Raw genomic sequence first — 22005 nt, 5'->3', positions numbered from 1 at the left:
CCATAGGAAGCATTTTTTTTTTACATACTGCTTTAATAGTTAATTATTACAATATGATAGACATTTATTTACATAATATCTACTCCTTAGGTTAGAAAAAAATTTAACGGGCGTAGGTAGATTGTAAATTAAATTCTAAGATATTCTAGAATTAAATAAAAAGTAGGTATCTAACTATACGTTAAAAGATATACGATTTACCTAATAGATAAATACATATTATGGGAAAGAGAATATTATTTAAAACAAATGCCTATTGTAGATTCCCACATTGCCCATAAGGGTCAAAAAAGCCATAAAGCACAGATATATTATAGAAAAATTAGAGGCCTTCAAATGAATTGAAGTTTTTTTCACACAAAAGTCATATAATAAGCTTTTGATGGTTCTAGACATTTTTTTGATGAAAATGATTATTTTTTGAATTTCAATTCTCCATGACTATAGCTATAGACATACTCGTATTTTAAAATGTAGTATTTATTTAACATTTAACTTCTTAAATATTTATTAGATACCTTTCTTCTGAATTTTCTTTTCTTTATACATTAAGTATTAATTTTAAAAAAATATTAATAATCTTTATGTGCCTTGCATTTAGCTTATCTGCCTACTCAATTTCATTTGTATAAATGAAAAAAAATCAATTATTAAAGTTTTCAGCCTTTTTTTTAAAATCTGAGAGTATATAGGTATCTCCTCAGTATTTTGCTAACAATTCTGATTGTGATTGACTAATGGAAAATTGTATTGCATTCCACATAAAATCCAGAAACGATGAGAAAAATAAACAGGATGGATAATAAAGCAGGGAACTTAAACTAAAAAATTCAAACCAAGGTGAGATGTTTGAGAATTAAACAATACCTACCAAGTTAATATAATATATGTAATAAATAATAATATATCATGACACATCTAAAGAAGTCATAAATCTGCTAGAGCCAACAAAGTTTGTTACTGGGAAGGGAAATAATTCTGACGTATTTGGATAGCTACGATTCTATGGCCCACCAATTAAAGAAAAAATTTAAAATTGAAAGTCGGTGGTGAGGATTCTAAAAAAAGTGGATGTAAAATATGTTTTATACAAGTATAAATGTCAGCAACTTTTTTTAAATTGCCTATCAACTAAATGGCCAGCAAAGCAACCATGAAAAAGTTCATAAAAACTAATCAAATTATAGCTTGGATCACAGATCAAAAATAATAGTGAAAGTATAAGTGGCTATCATGTTTGTATCACAATGTTTCTGGAAATGAGAAATGTAGAATAAATAAATAGCTCTCTTAGTTGTTATATGTAAACAAATTACCATTTATTTTATGTATTAATTAATACATAATATATATGTACCTATATACTATTTTACATTAAATGTGCATCCATGTTGAGTTGATAATTTAATGTTTATATATTTTACATGTATTTAAAATTAGTATTTAGAATGTTTAGATTGATCTTATAATAGTATTATATTCTTTTCTTTTCTTTTCTTTTCTTTCAGTTAGGTAATTATTAATTATTATGATGTCATTATAGTTAAAATTATATGTTTGTCCCATAATAATATATAAATTTGAGTAACACATGACCTCCTAGATATCCACTTAAAACCAATATATATTACCCACATTTTTTAGTTCCAATACGATTAATAAAAATCCATTACCATCAAATGTCACAAAGTTAAGTATCTTATATCTACATACATTTCAAAGTTTGTTAAAGACAAATTGTAATTTTAATAGTACCTACTTATAGCCTATAGGTAGGTAGTAGTAAAATTATGTTGATAACACATCTAAAATCTAAATTGATTATTTGTTAAATATTAAATATAAAAATAAGTACTTGAGTTTCATCAATTAGTTTATGATACACATCAATTACAAATATAGTTATTATTAGAGTAAGGTTTAGCATATACTTTTTTAAATAATAAAAAAAAATAGAAAGATAACTCTAACACTTACCCACAAATATATATCATTTCATTTCCGTTCAACTGCACATAATGAACTTTTATTAAATTACATTTTGCTTCTTTTCAATAAATTTCATTTTTTTTTATAATTAAATTTAAATTACCTACCAATTTGTTACAATTGTTCAAATTGTATTTATGGTAACATACAATTTTATAAAATCGCAACAGGGTCCAATTTATAGCAATTCCAATGAGTTATGGTATTAACTAATAACTAACGACCCAATTGGAATTAGATACATGTTTTTGCATTTTGCTATATTTTCGCTAATAAAATTATTGATAGTTTTTCCAGTTAGTCATTCTTCGTTCTAGTCATTGAGAGTTTATAAAAAATCCTACTGTTAACATTTATGCCAAACTTTTTTTTTCACGACAAAAGTAATTTTTTAATAAAATATAATAAATAGCTTTAATTTTTGTTAAAAATGTTTTTTTTATACCTTAAGTGCTTTCTTATATAATTTATATTGTTTTAAATTCTGAACCCTAGTTATTATTAATTATTTCATAAATTCAACAAAATATTTAAAATATATTTACAAGTAAAAAGTAATCAAATTAAGTTAAAATATTAAAATTACATTTTGAACTTTGAGTATAGGTAGGAAAGTATAGATTTAACGGAGGTAGCTTTGATAAGAATATTTTTTTTTTAACCTATGTACCTAATATTATACTATATTATATAATGTTTAAAATAACATCACTTATATAACATAGGTAATCAAATAATATTATAAAATGATATGCATGTCTTTTAACAAAAAATATTTTTCTGTATAAGTTTTTAACATAACATTATGTAAGGAAATATTCTTATATGTACATCCATAATTTAGAATAATGTGTAGGACTAATAATAGTATTAATTACTTAGATTGACCATATTAATATTGAATATTTTAATGGTATAATACATTAGTACAGTACTATAGTACATATTTTAAGGAATCAATCAAGTATTTTCAAATTAGATGTTTTATTATATTTTATTGAATCGTAATATATTAAAATATCAAAATTGGACTCCATCATTAACTATTTCTATCTATAACAATTTTTTATTTCTAGTGTCATGACTAATGAAGAATTTATTGACATTAATGCAGTTATAAATTTAGGCATTGATAAACCATCAATATTTCAGACATTTATTCAATCCATTTCAAAATATAAAATGTGCAAGGTTTAGTTATTGGCTAAAAAATATTTTCAAACATTTTCAATCCCTTGAAAATAAAATTAACAAACCTAAGTTTAGACCATAATCATATGCCTAATTGTAAAACAAATATTTATGTCAACATTTGTGAAGCAGGTTAGGTTAGGTGAAATAGTCTTGAAAAAATAAATATAAATAAAAAATAATTTAATTAATATTTAAAAACATATTAAATTGTTCTCAAATCATCATTAAAAAGGTTATATTAAACCTTTAAAAAGCTTACTATAAACTATGGATCCCTAACATAGACATTAAAACTTTTTTATCTGTCGAAAATCGCATATAGATTATAGAATAATTTTAATTGTTGTTTTAAATTAGTCAGTTTTATTGAACAATTATAAATTATAATATTAACTAATTTCAAGTACACTTTGAGTAGGTACTTAATATGAAAGTTAAATTAAAAACCACTTATTACATAATTGTGTTAGCTGTTAACATTGGATCCTATCATAATTTTTACAGACAATTAAATAAATACATAATAATTACTGACTTAAAAATAAATAAATAAATACATACTTATAAATCATAAATAAATAATTAAATATGTTGCCATAGATTTTCGGCTTGTAGTAATGTTAAAATCTATTGATAATCTAAATAATAATTATTAATACTTGAATCAAGCATTTCACATTTTAAATATTTTATTTGTTACTGTTATAATTAAATATAAAATTTTATAAATAATTGTGTGTACCATAATATACTAAAATAAGAATAAAAAAATAATTATAAAAACGGTAAATACAAATCATATTCTTTTGTTTAACTACTTAAATGCTATCTAACATAAAAATGTACAAACTATATAAATGTATTGTTAATCATCATAAATTTAAGATAAAAAATATAATTACTCATTATATCATTATATCTAATTGAATTAATTCAACATTCTTAGTTCGGAAAAAGGTAACACTGATTTAATATACTCATATAAGTGAATAAAATAATAATTCATGGTGAAATATCACATAAAAATTAAATTTTTACAAATTAATGCATTTAATAATACATTATGTTTATAATTAATATGAAGACGATAGGTACTGAAGTGACAAAGAAACAAAAAATGTAGATTAATAATTGAATACTATTCATCAAAATTTCAAACACTAAATTTAGACATATACCTAATTAGGTAAAATAAATTTAAATAAATATACCTAACGTTCTTGACTAAATATACATATTTTAATACCTAATAAAATGTATTTAAAAAAAATAACCCACAACTGGTCTAAGACATAAAAAACATAAATATTAATAAATCCTTGCGACTGGGTAAGGTTTAACACATTGACTGCCGTGTGGTCACAAGCGATCATCTGTAATTCTCAAATTGTATACTTTTGAGACTGTCAGCACCCATAGTTGATCATTATACTACCATGCAATGACTGCCAGTGACCGTAAATTAATATAGTTTTTTATTATTAACTTTTCCGTGGCATTTATAATGCACTAAAAAAAGTGAGTTTGTGGTGGGAATCATTACAATTTTCTTATGTTATAAATTTTTTTTAAATTTTATACATTTAATGTATTTTCAAATACAATAATGGAATGACACTAAAAATAAGCTTGGTGTACCGATAATACATATCAAGTGGCTGCCAGCAAGCACATGGCAGGCAATGTGTTAAAATATTTTACTTTTTTCAATTCATATTGAGTTGGGAATGTTAGGAATAAAAATACATACCTAGTATCAAAGATTTATAAGTGTGTTTTATACAATAAAATGGGTTGTGAAACATTGTATATATTCAACTTGTAGGTAAAGTGTTATTAACATTTTATTACCTACATATTAAATATATGGAACACGAAACAACAAGGCATGGTATGAACCTGATATAGTTATCATAAAAACTATCACTCTTAAAAGGTCGGCAAATGTCCAATTTTTAATAGGTCTAATATGGGCAATTTTAATGACATATTGAGAAAAATTTAAATGTTTAATTATAATATGATGAATTATCATATTATAATATTTTAAGTTTTAGTACTAATTAAAAATAACTAACAAGTAGTCCTGTGTTAGTACCATTGTTGGCATTATTTCGTACATTTAATTATAAAAGAATGGTTTTAGGCGCAAAAAACAAAAACTTATGCTAATCATAGTTCTGAAACCAAATACATACACAGTAAAGAAGACAAAATTTCCTGTATCATGTATATTTGCTTTTTCTCAAAAATGACTGTAAAATGAGTGGTTATTTTTTGACGCAAGGTGTTTTTCACAAACAATATAATATCATGCAGTGTCCTCTTCAGAAAAAAGTAATAGATATAATATATCTATAGAAAAACTAATTTTCTTCAGTCAATTTTTAATTATAAATTTACTTTATCAACAATTCTCTATAGGCTCCATGAAAATATTTTGTACACTTTGAATCAGTTAACAGAACACAATACTAAAATTATTCATAAACTAATAAGAATAAAAAAAAAAACAATTATTCCTTAAAAGTAGGTTGGAACTTTTAGTACAGAGTAAAACATTTAAAAACCATAAGTGAGTTTCTCATAAAATAATTTTAACTTATGAATCAATATACATTTAAAATGTGATGTATTATATATTATATAAATATATATTTTCAAGTTCATATTTACAATAAATAATTTACTAAAAAAGTATATTTGGAAATACATCATAGGTAAGTAAACAATTAATAAATGTTTATTAATCTATGTAACAGACGTTATTATAACAATAATATTTAAGAGAATAATAAATTATCAATACTTATAGTAAACTGTGAAGTGTCTTATGCAAAACCACGCTTATTGGATAATTACAAACATTATTATCTAAATAAAGACTTATTAAGTTATTTTATATTCTAGAATGATTATTTTTAATTTAAAAAATAGTATTAAATCAAAAAATTTAATTTAGTTTTAGATTTCCCCGCAATAATTGTAAATAGACATTTCAATACTTAAAAATGTTATAAGAATAAATTCACAATGACTAGAAATTGTACAGTTGAATTTACTCAAATAATAATAACTGTAATATAATACCAAAAACAATGAAGCTTGGGGAACACACACGAATGTATTTAAATTTTATATTTAATAAATATTATTTTGTTCAAATTTAAAAGTTTAAAATATTATACACAGTATTTATCTATAGTAAAAAGTAAAACCATTTAAATTCTATTGTATTAAAAAAAGATTTGTGCAAAATTGGACATAATACATTTTGGCACAGTTTCATTTCCTATGACAATTAAATAAACACTTATTTTAGATTTCTCCTACGTTTTTTATCTGTAATATCATTTGAGTCAGTAAATGATATTTTAGAACTACCAGATTTCTTATTAGATTCAACAGAACTGGTATCATTTCGTAACCTTTTCACAGCTTGACTGACACGTTTACTCATAGCAGTATTTGTACTGCTCAATTGGGGAAGAGTTTTGACAAATGAATCTAATGTTGTTTGAGTCTAAAACAAAAACAAACACATTTTAACCAAATAAAAGATGACATTTTCAAATGTAAAATACATAATATTAAATTACAATGCTTAAATCATATAAAATATAAATATATTAAATTCTTATTATGACAAACGTCATTATCTCAAAATGTTTGTTATCTCAAACTACTATGAAATCCCCTTGAAGCTATCATTACTTTCAAGACCGTGTTGCTCTTGATAACTTAATATAAAACTAATCATTTTTCATCATCTTGAAAATATATCTCACAATTAGTCGATTATATCAATAATAATAGATCATTTTTTACAAACATCAGAATGTCTGATTAAGCTCAGAGAAGTATAGCACTAATTAAAACCATAGACTATTTATTCAATTGCATCATAAAAGCCAATTTTAAAGACAATGATATAATTCCAATAAATAACTCAAATATTCTTGATTATAAATGGAATTTTGTTGCCAATCTTAATTTTTTTATTAGTATTAGTATTTCTAATATTTCAAACACTCAAATTAATTTACTAATTTTTTCAATTATTTTTAAATTTTCAATAACACTCAATTATCTTTTAACTTTTTTCTGTTCTCCTTGAGATTTGACATAACAAGAATTTACCCTAAATAAGAATATTTAATAAACTTACTGTCCGTTCAGAAACTTTTTTTAACACTGGAGCTAATTTGCTTTTCGTTTTAGAAACATCCCAATCAAAATTAGTTTGAGCAAATTCAACAATTGAGTCAATTTGGGGTGTACCCCAACTAAAGCTTTGATTTGAATCATTTACAATTGGGTGGAGATATGCATTAATAACAGCTTTATTAGGAAAATCTAAATTAAAATATTTGATTTTAGTACAATTATAACTTTTTTAATAATATTAAACATATAGATTTACCATTTCCAATTTTAGTTGATTTTAATTTTTTTATAAATGGTATATCACAGTATACTTCAGCTTTTGAGTTGGCAATCTCCTTAATTTTAAGTAATTTTTCTTCAAGGCCCATATTTTTAGTCTCGGTTTCAAAAAAAGATAAAATTTCAATAGCAGATACAGGACCAATCCCATCAATACCATTTGTGTAATCACTTCCCACAAGAAATGCTAATTGAATAAAACTATTTCGAGACAAAGCTAAAATAAATTAAAACACATTTAAATATAACATTTTATATTACATAATGAATATTATATACAAAGATATATTACCAAATTGTTGTTTAATATCGATACTTTTGAATTGTTTAACATATTTTTGGCTGTCAAAAAAATCTTTATAAACAACATTAGCACCAAACAACCATACATCACTATCATCTGTCACAGTACCTTCTGTTCGTCCCATTTTTTCTAAAAAAACACATTGTGCTTCTGCTTCCATTGGTGCTGTTATATATGGTATACCAAACAACTTCAAGAGACCCTACAAATAAGAACGTATTTATTTATAATTATTTGAAATAAAATTATATTATTTAATAAGTGCCTAAAACCAAACAAATGTATAACATAGAACATTAAAATGTATAAGTTTATAACCATAAAGTAAAACATAAACAAAATTCTACAATCTCTTTAAAGAACATCATTATAAAATATTGTTGGTACATTTGCATTAGTATATAATTGTAATCAATATGTACAATATAAAAATAATATTGTTAATTCATTACATTAATTTTCCTTATTTTATGTAACTAACAAAAATAATATGATAAAATAATTGTGTTTATGATTAACATATTTTATTACAAAGTAAAAAACAACAATATTCTAAAAGCTTCTTCAATTTCAGTTTCTCAAAAAATATCAATAATTTGTTTAATCAATTTGTTGTACAAAAAAAACTAGTTACTTAATTACTGACAAACATTACCTTTATTTCTGATGTAATTTTTTGTGTTACAGAAGAAGCCATTCGATCAGATGTTCTTTGTAAACTAGCCAAATCATTTTGACGCTTAACTAATGTATCCTAAAAAAACAATTATTAATTATTTTTTATATATTAAACTGTAATATAAGTACTTGTATGGACTGATAATATTGTTCATTCATAGAACTTGTTGGATTGTCAGGTTCGGGCCGTTTTGTAGATATTTTATTTAATTTTGTTGGAGAATTAAATTTTTCTCTAATTACTAATTATAAAACATAAATTATCAAATATGTAGAATAATATAATATTGAATAGTTTTAGAACATATAGGCAAATAAATTATAAATCATAATTTGCAATACAAATTATTACCATTTTTTGTTGAATTTATTCCTTTGAATTCATTTTTAGCAACTATTGGAACATCGGACTCTTTTTTAGAACTTTGATTGACTTTTTGTTTGTTTTGATTGTCGACAACTGTTTGAATATAAATCAGTTAATTAGTTGTACAAAAATATATAGCATAAAAAAATATATTGTGAAATAGTAAATTGAGCAAATAACAAATAAAAAAACTGTTTAATAATATTTCTTGAAGAAATAGAAATAATATAATAAAATATTGAACAGTTTTCAAAAATAGGCCAATTAATTATGAATCATAAGTTACAAATTTGCAATAAAGTTTATTACCTTTTTTTGTTGAATTCATTTCTTTAAATTCATTTTTAGCAACTATTGGAATATCTGACTCTTTTTTAAAACTTTGATTGACTTTTTGTTTGTTTTGATTCTCTATAACAGTTTAAGGTATAAGTCAGTAAATTAGTTACACAAAAATACATTGCATGATAAAAATCTATTTTAATATCATAAACTATGCAAATGAAAAATAATTTGTAATTTAATCCTAATTATTTTAGGAACAGAAATAACAAAACTTATTTAAGCCTTATAAAATTATATTATACTCAAATTTAACATATTTGTATGTAATTTTAAATTCAATATAAATGTGTGAAAACTTATACATCATATTTTTTTCCAGTGGGCTAATGCTTAGGCTTTACTTAGAAATACAGAGCGATTCATTTAAAAGGGTATACTAATTATCGCAAAAAGTATTAACTTTTTTTAATTTTTGAAAACTTTTAGATTAATGCTTTTCTAAAACTGTATAGGTAATATTTAAATTTTTTTCTCCTTTATATTTATTGGTGAAACCACTATCAACTTTTGATTTTCAAATGGAAACATATAATAAAAAGATCAAAAATTAATGGAACCATTTTATTTATGAATATTAGCATAAAATTTTTTATTTTTTGTTATGTTGTTTGCAAGATACAGCTTCTCAGAGTTTGGTGGTTTAAAGAGGTCTTGATTATACTATTTATTCATTTGTAAAGACCAAAATTTGATACCGTTCAACCCAAGGTAATGATTAATAAGTGATAACTATTGCACTTTGAACCCAAATCATTTATTAGTCTATCAACTAATTAGACATACTGAAGTATGACGAATGATTAGTAGAGAACTGGTTATTTGGATAACTGGATATTTGTATCACTATCGACTTAAGCCACCAAACATTGAAGAACTGTATCTAAAAAACTAAATAACGAAAAATAAAAATTGTAGGCGAAATTCATTCAAAAAAATAATAATTTTATCAATTTATGACCTTTAATTTTGTTATAATATAATATTATTATGTTCCTATTTAAAAATCAAAAGTTGATAGTAGTTTTACCAATAAATGTAAGGGTAAAATAATTTTTAATACTATACAGTTTTAGAAAAGCATACATCTAAGTTTAAAAAAAAATAAACAAAAAATTAATACTTTTTGAAAAAATTAATGTATTCTCTCAAATGGATCACCCTGTATACATGAACAACATATTATTGTAAGTTATAGAACTTAATATCCACTATAAATCCATTTTTAATTATTGTTAGCGATACTTTTAGACAAATTTACACCAACCTTGTAATATTATATTATCATCTTCAGATAAGCTTTCCTCGGGTGAAAAATTAACAGAATTTTCAGAAAAAGAGCCATTTGAATTGTCGGATTCAATTGAGGATGAAACATTACTAAACATGTTAAATTCTTGTGTTTTCATAGATTCTGATGCGAAATATATTGACTCATTGATATTTTGTTGATCCACAATATTATTTTTTTTATTAGATACATTATTTTCATTTCCTAGAAATGAAGAAGATTTGCTTGTAGATGGAATATCTTGATGATTAATAATTGGATCCTTGTTTTCCAATTTTGTTTGACTAGGTTCATCTAATATAAAATAATACAAAATTAAAATTAGTTGACAGTGGTATATTTAAAGTAAGATGTTGTAGCCATTTAAATCTTAAATTATGCTTTGTTATTTCTTTGTGTGATTTTAAGTTTGTTAAATAAGTCTGTTTTAAATTACAGGTATTTTAAAGATAAGGGAAGTCTTGAAAAGAGGAATCTTAAAATAAAAAATAATAAATGAATTAAAACAAAATATACTATAAATGTGTACCTTTAGTATGTGAAACCCATGACAGATAATCTTCTTCGTTAAAATTATCTACATTTTCATTTGACACATTATCTTCTGTGATAAAAATACTTCTGGAAGAATATTTTTTGGTCGGAACTTTGTTATTTTTTATAGTTACATCTTCTTCCATATCTGATGTTAATACTTCTGAACTGCTACTAAAACCTATATCAGGTTGAGGATATTTTATATTTGGTGACTCAAATTCACCTACAACAATTAATTCCAAGATGAAAATGTAATTGTATTTTTAATAGTATAGTATTTTATTATAAAAGATTACTTGATCGTCTTTTACTAGCTATTTTATTCTCATTGAAGATAAGCCAAGCTAATCTATCTTCCTCGAGGGATTCATCACCAGCAAGTGCTTTAAAAATATCTTCATCAATGTCTATAAAATAAATATATTTAACAATTAACAAGTATTAATTTCAAGAGTGTACAATTTCTAAAGCATATTATAACAATTTTGCTTAAAAGGATGTCAGCTCACTGTTTGTTTTCTCTCTGGCCCACGCACTAGCAAATTCATATTAAGCAGAATCAATACTGTGTTATTACTTTTAATATTAGAGTAAATTCACCTATTATCAAACACTAAGTTAAAACATTAAATCTGTCCCTATGTTGGCTATTTACTGGTATTTTAATTTTCATGTAAGTTATGAGCATGTAAATTATCATGGTGAAGTAATATTCTTAACTTGAAGTTTAATAATAGGGAATTCACTCTAATAATCAAAGTAATAACACAGGGTTGGTTTTGCTAAACATAAATATCTATGTTGCACATAAACTGGAAAGAAAAACAAAAAGTGAGTTGGCCGCTGACATCTATTTAAGAAAACATGGTTGTGTAATCTCTATCTTAGAAATGTATAAAATAAGTAGAATTCAGTTTGTGTTGTTAGTTTTAATATTACAGTCAATTTACACTCAATTAATTTGAAAGTAAGAAATTATATGTGTTTTCTCGTTTTTTCCTATTTTTTATTTCAAAGCAGAATATTTAACATACTTTAATAGTTTTAACTTGGCTTAAAATTAGAGTATAATAATAAAAAAAATAATTAAAAAAACAGAAGAGACAACATATTATATAATATACTAACCATTAAATTACATAAACGGTTAGTTAACTGTTGAATTAAAACTCACAACTTGGGATAGATTCTACTGAATATAAATTTGCTATAAGTATTATAAGTTTGTAAAACAAAACACCGCAATGTTACATCATGTGGCCATCGCATTGTCTTAACAAATTAACAAATTGAAATGCATACCTTCTGTTAAAGTAGGTGATCCAATAGTATCAGTAGTAAAAATCTTTTGGCTTGTATTTTTCGATTCAGTTTTAAAACTTTTTTCAACATTTGAAGTTTTTGTCTTTTTAGGCATTTCAATATTTTCTGAATTACTTGTTTTGGCTGATTTGTTAATACCTAGATTAACAAAAATTATATTATGGTAAAGTATCTACTAATTTAGTTTGAATTATATTTTGGTGTTGTTAATGTTAATAGTTAAGACAATCTCCATGTTAATATTCGATAACCCCGACATTATGGGCTTATTTCTGTTTTTAGCTGGTAATGGAACATTAATGACTATGAAACTATTGATTAACAGCTTTACACAAACGACTTTAATTGGATGCTCTGAACTAAGATTCTCTGAAAAAAAGAGATCGATTCTATTGAATATTCAACTATCTTAAAATGGAAATGAAATATGTTTAAAGCAAGTTTTACTCCAAACCAGAATTGTTATTGTTAAAAATACTATAGTAATAAACCGATACATGAAAATAACAAAAAGAAATATATTTAATACAATGTAAGTAGGACACAAGAAATTATAATTAATCTAAACTTTACTAATGTCAACAAAAAATAGGTTTAATATATAAAATTGTATGTGAAAACAAAGAGAATAGTCTTTTTGATTTTAGAGATAATATTAAAACCCTAGCATAACATTTCTTCATCATTACATTTTACAGCTACAGTTTTGAATTGCCATATTGATTGAGGGAATATAGACTCATTTCATTGTTGTTTTTTTACAAATTATACAGTTGGGTTAAAAGGGTTTTAATTTAACAAAGTCTAATTACCAGAATCACAGTACCCAAGTCATCAATTAAACCTTTTGTAATAATAAAATGCTACATTCAACCCCTTCATAATATCTGTCTACTATTTTAGTCACATACCAGACTCATAATAAAAAACGGTATCATGATCAGAATCAATGTTTTGACTGAATTCATCAATATTATTAATAGTTCCACTGTCATTGTTCAAAAACATTTCTAATTCATTAAGTGTCATTTCATGCTTCGATTTTTGTTGATTTTTTTTTTCTGTCCTTTTTTTTTGATCTTCTGAAAACCCATTTAAAAGGTCACCAATTTGCATAGATGAAAATGCCTGAAATCAAATTTTGGAATTTAAAGCTTTATACAATGATGTTTTTAGATATTTTGATTAAAACTTTCAGCAAATTTATATTATACATACATTTAATTTCTTTGGAGAACTTGTTTCCTTGTCCTTTGCAATGTTTGCATACAAACAATCGTGGTTCTGATTTTCTACTGCCAATAGTAGAATATTTTCATTTTTTTCCTTTGACAAATTCAAGTATGTCCGATCTTTTTCTTTTATAGGTATTTTAGTTTTTTCTATTTCACTATAAAACACATTTTTAAATATTTTAACTCTCGTTTGATTTAAAAATAAAAATATATTGTTATTCACTTAAAAACAAAATTACTTCATTTAACTAAATACATTTTAAATAAAAATCAATTTACATAGGTTCTGCCAATTTTGGTAGCTCAAACAAATCGATTTCGGCTCCTTTATTCAAACTGCTAACAGTTTTTGAGATCACTTCATCTTCAGTCAATGCATTTTGAGCATTCATAACAGTTTTTAAGGCAGCCTGTTCTAACATATTCTTCAGTAATTTTTCTTTGGTCTTTCCAGTTGATTTTTTGGCGCGGTTTTTTTGAGCTTGTCTTTGAGCCTTAAATGAATATTTATAGACAAATTAATACTCTTTTAACATAATAAGACAACTAAGATAACTTTTACAAATATAATATATGTTAAAAAGTATGTATCCTTATAAATATGACTGAACAAAAATGGAAAATAAACAAATATCTAAAGAAAATTTCAGACACAGTATTTATTATCTCTATTTGACAAGTATGACAAATACTCAATTTAGTAAATTTGCATTTTTAGTTATAGTATTAGAGTACAACCTATTATCAAACTTAAAATAAGGAAAATTATCTATGTTTTTCCAATATTTCAATTTTTATGTAAGTTATGAGTAAGTAAATTACTACAATTCTTCATTTAGTGGCAAAAAATTGAAAAATTGTAAAACAACTAACATACTAACATTCTACTGATCACAAATTCTCTATGGGTTGGAGAGAGAAAACAAATAGTGCATAAACATCCTCTCAAAATGTTATATTCAAGCACCCGTTTAAACTAAGAAAACATAAATTTAAAATAGAAAAAATAATACCTATTTTATATTATTATAAAATTAATTTAATTTTAAAACCCTTATATTGTATGCATTTATAGCAAATTCAATTTGTAAATTACCAAAAAAAAAGGTAAAACATATTACTCATTAATCATTAATTTAAATATGCTTAAATATATGCACAAATAAGCTAAAATGTATTCAACAAATAACAATTATCCACAAAAAAAAAACACTTTTTTCTTCATAAATCATAATCATAAACATTTAATAAATAAAACCAATGGTCTGTATCTTGAGATCTGAATCAATTTTCTAATACGTACAGATAACTAAATAGTAAAAATAATATAAGATTTGTAACTGAGAGACATATCTAGGAAATTCATAAAAACCTTAATCAATTTATTTCAATATTAATCAAAAAATAGAACACCATAATTCAGATAACAATTTTTTTATATAGACTGCAGTTTTTTTAATTCTTTGAAAATGTCTAAAAAGCACCTAAATTTGCATTAAAATATGAAATATGCAGTTAAAATTGTAAAATAAGTCTTTACTAGACTATGAGATTAGAATATGAGCAACCTGAATAAATAAGCTTCTGCACACAAATCTGTACTCGAATGATTACAAATTTATATGTATTGTCTACAAATTATATAAGTACAACAAATATGAATTATGAATTTATTTGACAAGCAAGTGTCTTATTGTTACAATAGTTATTAATTATTATACTATTTCAAATTATCAAAATATTTTATCTCAACTCAATTTAATAATATAATATTAATTTTCTATTTGTATTGTTATACAGTGAAACTTCTACATAACAAAGTAGAATAGGCAACAAAAAAAAAATTGTAATATGGAGGAATTCATTAAATAAAATTACGTATTTTTTACAGCTTTTTTTTAAAATGTAATTAATTAATTAATTAATTATGTATGTATGTATGTACTTCAATATCATATGTGTTACGTACAAAAAAACAACATCAAATATTATATTACAAATTAATTTAGTTTTTAATCTCAAAATTTTAAAAAAAATAATTAGAATTATGTATAAAAAAAAAATCATAATAGTTTAATTTAATTTTTAACCTTAAATGTAATTTAAAAGAAATAATCAGTGAGTTTTGTTTGCTTATTATTTTAATAAATTGTACTTTTTTTGTAAAAAGTTTCTATATCATAAGGTTTTCAAAAAATTTCATCGCAAACATTTGCTTGTTGTCTAAAACCATTTTTTACCACAGATAAAGCGCTTAATAAGTCTTCTTCTGTAACTTTAGAAGTTTGTTATGTGGAAGTTTCACTGTTCATTAATAATTAATTAGAAGGTATCAAAAATATTATGGAAATAAATTAGGATATGTACATTTCTTTTTTATATCTTTTTTTGAGAGTTAATAGTTACTAAGTTCATCAATGTTTGTTATATCATAAATGGTAAGTAAGTGGTTTAGTATACCATAATATTTAGGAGTTATAGTATATAATAGATATTATGATTTATAAAAACATAACTAAAAGATCATTACATTTGGATTTCACTACACGAAATCTCTAGACAATCAGCAAGCACTGACAATACATAAATGTATTATTTTTACATTACTTCACATTTCAATACACATTATTACATTAATATCTAACTTTTGAATAATAGGTACAAAAAATTGATACCTCTAACTTCAGTAATTTTCCTAAATTAACTATTTACAGTTTTCAGAAACATTTATATTTTTTGAAATAATAACGGTTTATTAATGATAAAAGAATCACTTGGTAAAGGAATTTGTTTAACAGAACTAAATAAATTTAGTTCTTAAAAATATTTTATTAAATATAAATTTCACTGTATAATATTAATTACTTATTCCCATGATATGATCAATAACTGTTGTTTGATCAATGAAGCTTAAAAGGATACAAGTAAAAATAATTTGGTTTAATTATCTTTTTTTTTATAGTTTATTTTATTTTATTAACCGAATAAATGTATTTTAAACAATTATAAATAAATCCTATCATTGTGAAATATTACATAACAATTTCTATTTATATAATTTATAGACATATAATTTAAACTATGTATGTACTTTATAATATTATGCTAGTACAGGAGCGCCGAAACCCATATTGATGTAGGGCGACTGCCCTACATATTGAAGTGGGTGGGTGGGTCGGGGGTGTGTGGATAGCAGCCGGTAAACCTAACCAAATATTTTATTTATCTTATTAAAAATACATTACATAATTATAGTACAAAACTTTGAATAGGGGAACATTTAAAAATACATGAATTGTTTATAAATACCTTTATACCCCTGTAGATTTCAAGTACTACATATTTGTTATAATTTTTTTGTCTGCTGTAACGCATACTGCAGTTCTATAAACTTTTTGTATTAAGAATATATCTATTTAATAACTGCCTCCTAAAATGCAACTAAGAAATAATAATTAACCTAAATAAATATTTTGGAAAGGTGGGTGGGTGGGTATGTTGTTAAATATGATTTGCCCTATATATATTTGTATAGTTCGGCGCCCCTGTGCTTGTATAATACTTAGGTACTTTTATAAATGTATAGGAATAATGATGTATGATATTCTTACAGTTACAATTGGAAATATGTGAACACAACTTATGATTTGTAAGTGTATAAGAAAAAATATATTTTTTTATGTTTTATTTCTAGTAGGTATGCATTAATTAAAGCAAGCATGAATAGGAAAATTTATTGACATTTCTTCTAGTTTTGATTATAATCAGATGGTTTTTTACAAATTGTATTGTATTAAAGTAGCACACTCATGAAACAATACCAATGCTGATGCATGGTAATTAAGGACTAATTATAGCAAAAATAAATTACTATGCATTTCAAACGGTTATTAGTCAAGAAAATGTATTTTTGTTCCCACAGAATCTGTAACAAGTTAACATAATATAACAATTTTCCCATGGATTCTCAAAAATGATTGTGGTCATCAAAACTAAAAACAGAAACAACCAATGATATCTACTCTATTTTTGTTTAGTACCTAACTGTTAAATAACTAGAAAATAATGTGAGAAAATAATAATAATTGATGCATTTTTGTTATTTTATCACAAATACTCCAAAATAATGTCATAAATTAAATTTATCTACTTAAAACAACAGCGCCTTTAATGAAATACATTTTTTTTAATTTTATTTAACTCTATGAATATAAATAATATAAACAGTAGAATAAAGTAGCATTTTTCATTCAAAATCAATGGCATAGTAAAATGTTAATAATATCAAAAATAACCCACTTTAGAAAACTAGGATCAATTAATGTTTAGACATTTTAATGTATATTTATTTTAATTAAAACTATAAAATAATTCTTTGATATTTTTTAAGTTCCTATAAAATAAAGGTAAAATAGTTACCTAGTTAGTTTAAATAAAATTAATTTTCAAAATTGTTGATAGCATTTTAAAATATACAACTACTTTATTATACTTTGTAATAGCCAATGGCAATACCAATATTCAATTTCTATAGTGTAATTTGTTCAACAAATTTATTTGGATTAATAAAATATATGGTTACACATAATTAATCAACACTTAAATTATATACTTACAATAGTTATTTTTTTAAGCTCTGGTACACCGCCATCAAATACAAATATTGGTTTAATACCATAGAACAATAATTTACATATTCTATGAAACATTACAATTAAATGTCCATTTGTCGTAGCACCATGTTCATTTTCTTGAACACCTTTAATTATTTGGTACAGCCATATTGAAACATCTGATTGATAATATATTTAAGGAAATTCATTTAAATACCATGTCTTTAATGCTTTTAAACATGGCATAAATGTATTTCAAAAGCTTATTAAAATTCTTAACAATGTAAAATTTAATAAATAAAAACCTTTTGTTTATTTTCCATATTATGTCTACATAGTTGTGCTTTCTAGCAGTTACCAAAGAAAAACATATCTATAGGTGAAACTTTTGAAATAACACCCGAGTAAAAATAATAAAACACAATTTTTATTAAATAATAATGTAGAAAAAGAAAATAGTTAACATTTGTATGAACCCATGATACTTTGATAAATGAGCTGTTGAATATATAATATATATATTATTTATAAAATCTTAATACCAACAAAATTTGATTATGGAATACAATTATTTAGATTCATATGAAAAATCAAGTAGATAGTTAATTTATTAAAATTAAAAATTAACTTAACATATTTTTATTTAAGCTTTCATATATTTACTTATCTATTATTATAAAAATATTCACATATTCAGAATAATTTGCATAATAATTAGGTAAAATAATAACTCACAGATATATATTTTTTCTAACTTTAATTGCACACGCTTTCTGCTATCTTCAATTGTTAAAAATATTTAAATAAATTACTACAAAAATGTTGTAAGTGTACCTACTAATTCAAATTAAATTTCTGGAAATTGTTAATAGATTATTAAATCACTTAAATGCATGATATTTATTTGAAAAAGTATTTTACGTTATTTTATACCTCATAGGACATAACTTAAAAATAACAATTAATGTTTGTATTTGAAAATTTGTGAAAGTTAAAAGGATAAAGTATTTCATTTTTTTCTTTTTTAATTACACAAATACATACAATCTTGTTCTGAATTCCCATAATTAATTATTGTACACATAATAATTTTATAATTGCTTTATATACAATCAACAATACATCTTTGAATGGCCATGGGAAAATGAAAATTTGAGTGTACTTTAAAGTATATTAAATATCAAGTCAATAACAACTGAAATGGAAGGGCTTTCACATCTTAAAATTGTATGTAGAAAGAAACTATAAATTCTATTTTAATCAATACAAAGTATGTTAAGTATATATTATATCATCAAGAAAATAAATGATCTAAATTATGATTTATTTATTTATAGGTAATAGTGTAGGTGCTAAATTATAAAATAACTGAATACTTTGCATTGATATTTTGAAAAAAATAACTTTTTCAACTAATACTTATTTAATATTAAAATTTAAATCATTTTAAAAATCACATAATTAAATGCTTGTGTTAGCTAAATAACAGAAACTAAAACCAAATTTGATACCTACTAAATATTCAAAAAAAATATTATCATAACAAATTAGCTACATTTTTTTTTTTGTTACTTTATCTTATTAAAATTAAGCTTCACATCATGATATAATGTTATATCTGTTTATTTATAATTGTTATAGTATTCAGTGCTCACCTATTCATATAAATATAATATTTTAAATTAAAATTCAATCATAATTTAAAAAAATCCTTTTTATGTAAATAGGAGATTAAATCAATAGATAAAGGTTAATAATTTATAATATTATAATTATACCCTGTTTAGCAAAAGAACAAGCTGATTTTGAGCATCCAAAAGCAAAAAACTATCATTGAGACTGGTTTAACTATGGCTGGTGTCACTGGGAATGTGCAGAATAACCGATTTTGGTCTAGCTTCAACGTGCTCTCTCACTGAAATAGTTCAGCTATCTATAAGTCAACATTTACTTACATAGCTGGAAAAAAATGAAGGCCCTTAAACCAGTTTAAAAACAAGTTTTATACACTAGATAAAAAAACTGATTTAAATTATTAATTTTTCAAAATACTCTAATCAATTTTCAGATACAATCTACTGTCTGATAATTAGTACCTATACTCTATCCCAAAACAGTACAATCACATTTGAACGTCGTGAATGATGCGATTGGCGTTTCGAGACCCACGGATCATGCCAACATAAGGACCTTATTGGGAGATGCGCAGCACTGACGTAAATCTGTCAGCCGATAGATTGTTCCCTTTTGATACAGACTATAGGCATTCTAATATCCTATAGCAATCTATGACCTTTTTTCTTCAATAATCAACATACAAAATCAAATAAATGTCAATCTAATATTCAGAAATTCAAACTACCAACAATTTTTAGTAATTGTATTTTATAAATAATAAATAATAACAAAGCCACAAAAGCGGTATGTACTATTACTTACTGTTAAATAAACAGCTTATTACCTATGTCTTCATATTAAAGTTTTAAGTTTTAATTGGTAGCATTGCTTTAACTTACATACATCAGTCACATTGAACAAATATTTTATTTAAAAAAAAAAATTGATACTACTCAACGAAAGTCATAAAATAATATTAAACTTTTAAATATACTTCAGTGTATACCAGTAGATTCTAAGAACTAGAATTGATTTCAAATAAGCTGACGACTGTAAGCTATATAAAATTATTATAATACATATAAATTTAAATAATTAAAAATCAAGATATATCTTTTGCAGTTTAATTTTCAATTGCATTTATACAAATTACGACAACTCCAACTATACATACATACACTTCATTACAGCTATACCAATCATGAAAATAGATTAAAAGGCTTAACACTGAGTTGAACCGGATTTAAAATGGTTACTAAGAGCATAGGTATCTACTATCTTATACAAAATATACATTATAATATGAAGGCTGGATAAGTGGTTTTGAAATATACCATATGGAAATAATCAAACATACACGAGATATTTTATTGGAAGTTAAACTACTTTAAAGTGTTCAATAGTAAGACCATTTAATTTACCATAATTGAAAGTAAATCAACAGATTCTCAAAAGTATTTAATACATAGGTCGGTAATGTGAACCGTAAGACATACTTAATTAGTAATACTTCTTATTCATGAAAGTCATACAAATGTCTTACTGAAATGAGTCAGTACCTGTATAATGTTTTCAAACTATTTAATGTAAACAGACAAATAGTTATTTTATAATAATATTATGACCGATTGTTTAATTGTTTAGTAAAAGGATACCGATACTCAGTACTTTATTCTCCAACTTTTCAACGGGAATCGGTTTTCCGGCGGATTCCAATAATTTCCATAAGCCTTGGACACCCATAATGTATTAATTTAAGAATTGGAAGACTAAATAAAATACTTTAAAACGTTATGGAGAGAAAAAAAACATTTCGCTCGGTGTATTTCATCATCCAAAAAAAACTATTGCACACAATATCGAGTGGTATCATCAACTCGGCTTGTTTAGATAACAACTCATACAATATTATTATGATAACGATGTGGACGAAACCGTGGTAGAGGTGGGGGGTTGTCGTAAGCGACGCGAGACGGAGGTACCTAATTGGCGCGGCCGTTCACAGAATCACAGCATCAACGTAATATTATTATTATTATTATTATTATTATTATTATTATTATTATTAT

General features: G+C 23.8%; 1 protein-coding gene across 2 annotated transcripts; it reads right to left on the bottom strand.

Moving 5' to 3' along the window:
• Nucleotides 1-6454: 6454 nt before the first annotated feature.
• LOC111027123 (DNA repair protein complementing XP-G cells homolog) lies at nt 6455-21825 on the bottom strand. Of its 2 annotated transcripts, none has more exons than XM_022305343.1 (17): nt 21592-21825; nt 18323-18498; nt 13986-14200; nt 13690-13861; nt 13383-13599; nt 12451-12609; nt 11445-11555; nt 11141-11371; nt 10588-10905; nt 9288-9389; nt 8964-9071; nt 8741-8853; nt 8589-8687; nt 7922-8135; nt 7607-7846; nt 7352-7539; nt 6455-6706 (listed from the first exon to the last, which is right to left on the bottom strand). In XM_022305343.1, exons 1-17 carry the CDS (start codon nt 21677-21679, stop codon nt 6497-6499), a joined length of 2961 nt encoding a protein of 986 aa, XP_022161035.1. In that variant the 5' UTR covers nt 21680-21825; the 3' UTR covers nt 6455-6496. The 2 variants fall into 2 exon arrangements, with proteins under 2 accessions (XP_022161035.1, XP_022161036.1); XM_022305344.1 differs by having other exon boundaries at nt 11141-11326.
• Nucleotides 21826-22005: the final 180 nt, after the last annotated feature.

Source organism: Myzus persicae, unplaced genomic scaffold (assembly GCF_001856785.1).
Source record: "Myzus persicae strain clone G006 unplaced genomic scaffold, MPER_G0061.0, whole genome shotgun sequence".
In the NCBI taxonomy this organism is placed as follows: domain Eukaryota; kingdom Metazoa; phylum Arthropoda; class Insecta; order Hemiptera; family Aphididae; genus Myzus; species Myzus persicae.
This window is presented reverse-complemented; position numbering and strand designations above follow the sequence as displayed.